The sequence below is a fragment of the Mchenga conophoros genome, linkage group LG3 (assembly GCF_057382185.1).
Source record: "Mchenga conophoros isolate Kocher_MC1m ecotype Shallow Benthic linkage group LG3, M_conophoros_male_GT1.1, whole genome shotgun sequence".
NCBI lineage: Eukaryota > Metazoa > Chordata > Actinopteri > Cichliformes > Cichlidae > Mchenga > Mchenga conophoros.
In genome coordinates, this window is record NC_140528.1 from 36,007,997 (window position 1) to 36,012,138 (window position 4,142).

Genomic DNA, 4,142 nt, shown 5'->3' on the forward strand with positions numbered 1-4,142 from the left:
AATATGAAGGTATGTTATGAATATGCTACAACTATAAGTATGCACAGGCTGTAGTGTGCATACTTGTATTTTATGCTCAGCTAAACAATTGGGACATAAATACACTGTCATGCCAGGTCTTGCTTCAAAGCAGAGGGGGATGGGTGTGCAATTTGGACACATAAGTTAGTGAATGCGATAACTTCAGATAAGGCAATGCGATACCATAGATCGTTCTACTAAAAACCTTGGACAAGGTTTAATGCCAGTGATGTCAACCTCAAGGTCAACGGGAAATGTAACAATGCTGTAACCTTGTGTGGGGTGGTACTGTTTCTTATTAGGTACTTCAGGCTAATATCAACCACGACTCCGCAACAAGCGAGTCCAGGGTGTTAAAAGTTTTTAACATGAAATTTAAATTTTGCTCCTTTGATCATGTCAGACAACATGACCAAACTATCAGTGGGATCAGTGGTGGAGGGATTATAGTAAAGTCAAAAAGCTATTCCTAACAATTCTCTCAGTTTTTCACATATGTTAAAGCACTTTTTAAGGCTTAATGAAAATTCAGACTATACTAGTTCCTCTTCCTTTTCAAGAGGAATTATCATCATAAACAGAAAACAGACAGAAGGAGCCAGCAGGAACTGTTCGCTTTGTGAGAATCTTTACATTTATTTAATAATTTATCAGTTTCGCAATGATTTAATTAAAGTGTTCATTACATGCAAAAAAAGACACTTCACTTTCCAATGCTCTGATTATTTTGATCTTATATACTTACTGAAAAGGTATTCTTTCTGTTCATTAAATAAAAAGTTTCAATTTTTATTAAGTTGACTGAACGCATTGAATCTCTTCCCCTTTGTAGATGCTTGAACATTCTCATACTTCAGGATTCATAATGACATCTGAACATCTAAAGCATCTTCTTTTGTCTTTAATGTCTTTCTTCTCTTGAGCTTTGTTCTGAAAATTCAAAACAGTACCTTTACATGAATCATTTGTAAATCTTTTTCTATCCAGGTCAGAGTTTACTCACTGAATTCATCCTCTCTCTGAAACAAACAGACTCTGTTAATGTGCTATAATGTAGCACAACCTGAATCAGTAATGTGTGATTAATATGTAAAGAGAAATATCACTCATCTTGACTTTAAAATACAGTAATAAACTGAAAATTTTTTTGGTATAATTAGTCTTCTTTCCTTGAAAGTATTGACAAAGGGTGGAATTATTTCAATATGGACATACTTTGTTTTCCAGCACCCTAGTATAGACACTATAAACAGTGCAACCTTACTGAGAAACAAGTTCACAAGATTTATTACTAATGAGCTGAAAACTGTTGTTTTTACCAATAAACACACAAAATTCCCTGTGTATATGTTCCTGCATTACACTCCTGAGGTATGTGGAAAAGAAAGAACAAACTCGATTGTTTTTTAAACTTGAAGACCCTCAAGCACTTTCAAAATGAAACCTCACAAACACCTCCACGACTGAATCACACTTTCTTTTCTGAGCTTCATGCTGTGACCTGTTTTACAGCTGCCGGCAGGTAAACGGCTGAACTTTGGAATGAAACACACCTTCGTTTCTCTGTAAAGCGAGAGTATTTGAGAAAGGAAAGTGAATTAACCTCCCCTCCTCATCCTGACTCATTTGAAACTAACCAGGAAACAAGCTGTTCTTTTTCATCGGTAAAGAGAGACGCACAGACGATCAGACTGAGCTCAGACCAAACTAGCAGCTTCCTCTGAGTGAGTCCAGCTACAGGAGAGAAAAGTGGAAAACTCCAACACTGCTGCTTCAAGCTGCTGACGCTCCACACACTGAATGTGAGTTTGAGCAAAAACACGACTCAAAGGATGTTTCAGTGAAGGTGGTAGAGGAGGGAGGGGAGCCAGGACTGACTGTACTTCCTGTCTGCTGTTTTCAGCTTCACTCACAGACTCAATGGCTTCCAGATCACAGAAGGATCTCTGCTGTCCGGTCTGTCAGGAGGTCTTCAGAGATCCTGTTATTCTGTCATGTAGCCACAGCTTCTGTAAAGACTGTCTGAAGAGATGGTGGAGAGAGAGAATAATACACGAGTGTCCAGTTTGTAAGGAAATATCAGAGTATGATCCACCTTCAAACCTGGCTTTAAAGAATCTGTGTGAGTCGTTCTTACAGGAGAGAGATCAGAGAGCTTCAGAGGCTCTCTGCAGTCTGCACTCTGAGAAACTCAAACTCTTCTGTCTGGACCATCAGCAGCCAGCGTGTGTCGTCTGTTGCATCTCACAAAATCACACCAATCACAGATTCAGACCCATCGATGAAGCTGCACAACAACACAAGAAGGAACTTCAGGAAACTCTGGAGCCCTTAAAGGAGAAGTTAAAGGTTTGTGAAGAAGTTCAAGTGAAGTTTGATCAAACAGCAGAACACATTAAGGTCCAGGCCCGACACACAGAGAGGCAGATTAAGGAGCAGTTTAAGAAGCTTCAGCAGTTTCTAGCAGAGGAAGAGGAGGCCAGGCTGGCTGCACTGAGGGAGGAAGAGGAGCAGAAGAGTGGGATGATGAAGGAGAAGATGGAGGCTCTGAGCAGAGAGATAGCAGCTCTTTCAGACACAGTCAGAGCCACAGAGGAGGAGCTGAGAGCTGAAGACGTCTCATTCCTGCACAACTACAAGGCTGCAGTGGAAAGAGTCCAGCGCTGCCCCCTGCTGGATGATCCACAGCTGCCCTCAGGAGCTCTGATAGACCAGGCCAAACACCTGGGCAACCTGACCTTCAACATCTGGAACAACATGAAGGACATGGTCTCCTACACTTCTCTCATTCTGGACCCAAACACTGCTCATCCAAACCTCATCCTGTCTGAAGATCTGACCAGTATGAGAGGAGGAGGAGAGAGGCAGCAGCTTCCTGATAATCCAGAGAGGTTTGATTTATACAACTCTGTCCTGAGCTCTGAGGGCTTTAACTCAGGGACTCACAGCTGGGATGTCGAGGTTGGATACAGTACATTATGGGTAGTGGGTGTGTCACCAGAGTCTGTCCAGAGAAAGGGACACATACAGTCTGGATTATGGGGAATAGGGTTTCATGAAAGTCAATACTCATTATGTTCACCATCAGCTGGATCTAGTGTTCTCCCAGTTCAGAAGAAGCTCCACAGGATCAGAGTGAATCTGGACTGGAACAGAGGAAAGCTGTCGTTCTCTGATCCTGATACTAACACACACATACACACCTTCACACACACTTTCACTCACAGGATGTTTCCATTCATTAACACTTATGATAAACTGAAGGTGTGTCCGTTGAAGGTGTCAGTGTCAGTGCAGCAGATGAGTTGAGGATGATGATGTTTCTAATGTTGTTTCCTGTCAGTGAGTTGAAGCTGTTAAACTGCAGCTGTCCTCCTGCTGCCTCGTTGTTCCAAAGCTCTTTGTTTCTCTTTTAGTTCTCACTGTTTCTTTCTGTTTCTGCTGTCCACCTTTTCACATGGAAAATCATTTCACTGTTTCTCACTGAATGACTCCCCAAACTAGATTTGAAATTCTATCAAGTTTCTAATCATTACAAGTGATTCATGTTTCTATTTGATGTGTAAATGGAGATGATTTGTTGCTGTAGTTATAAAACTTTAGATAAAACAAGTTTAAACAGGAAATGTTGGCATATTCACATAACAGATATTTTAAAAAGTGTTTTTAGTCTTTCTTAATCAACACAACCAGCCTGGTATAACTGTCTGTCACACATTAATGTCTACATGATAAGTAGTGCTTATTTCCTGTGTCTGAACTTCTTAAAACTTATTGCTAGACAAATACCATTTTTTCCATCACTGTTTAAAAAGGACTGGAAAAATAATGTAAATTTGCCATCTGTTGTGTTTTTACAAAAAATGTTGTAGTTAAAATTTAAGTTTTTATATTAAATAAAATCTATTCACATGTAAGAACAATGGAATTCCTTGATAATATGGTCAAACACCATTGTGATACAATTCAATGGGGTCTAAAATTGTCAAAAAGTTCTGTTATTACTCGGTTTTTAAACTGTGATATATTTACTTGTATTTAATTTAATAAAATTGTATATTATCCAGGTTACCAGCAGGTTAAACTGTAATCTAACTTTCAGTTAGATAGTATCTGGAAAT

General features: G+C 39.5%; 1 protein-coding gene across 1 annotated transcript; it reads left to right on the top strand.

Annotated features, from left to right (window-relative positions):
* The first annotated feature begins 1,941 nt into the window (after window positions 1-1,941).
* On the top strand, window positions 1,942-3,888 carry LOC146578406 (zinc-binding protein A33-like). The gene has a single exon (XM_085259131.1). The coding sequence runs from the start codon at window positions 1,942-1,944 to the stop codon at window positions 3,328-3,330; it is 1,389 nt and encodes a 462-aa protein (XP_085115257.1). The 3' UTR covers window positions 3,331-3,888.
* Window positions 3,889-4,142: the final 254 nt, after the last annotated feature.

Coding starts and splice junctions, on each gene's coding strand:
- LOC146578406 (XM_085259131.1), top strand. CDS start 1,942: ATGGCTTCCAGATCACAGAAGGATCTCTGCTGTCCGGTCTGTCAGGAG.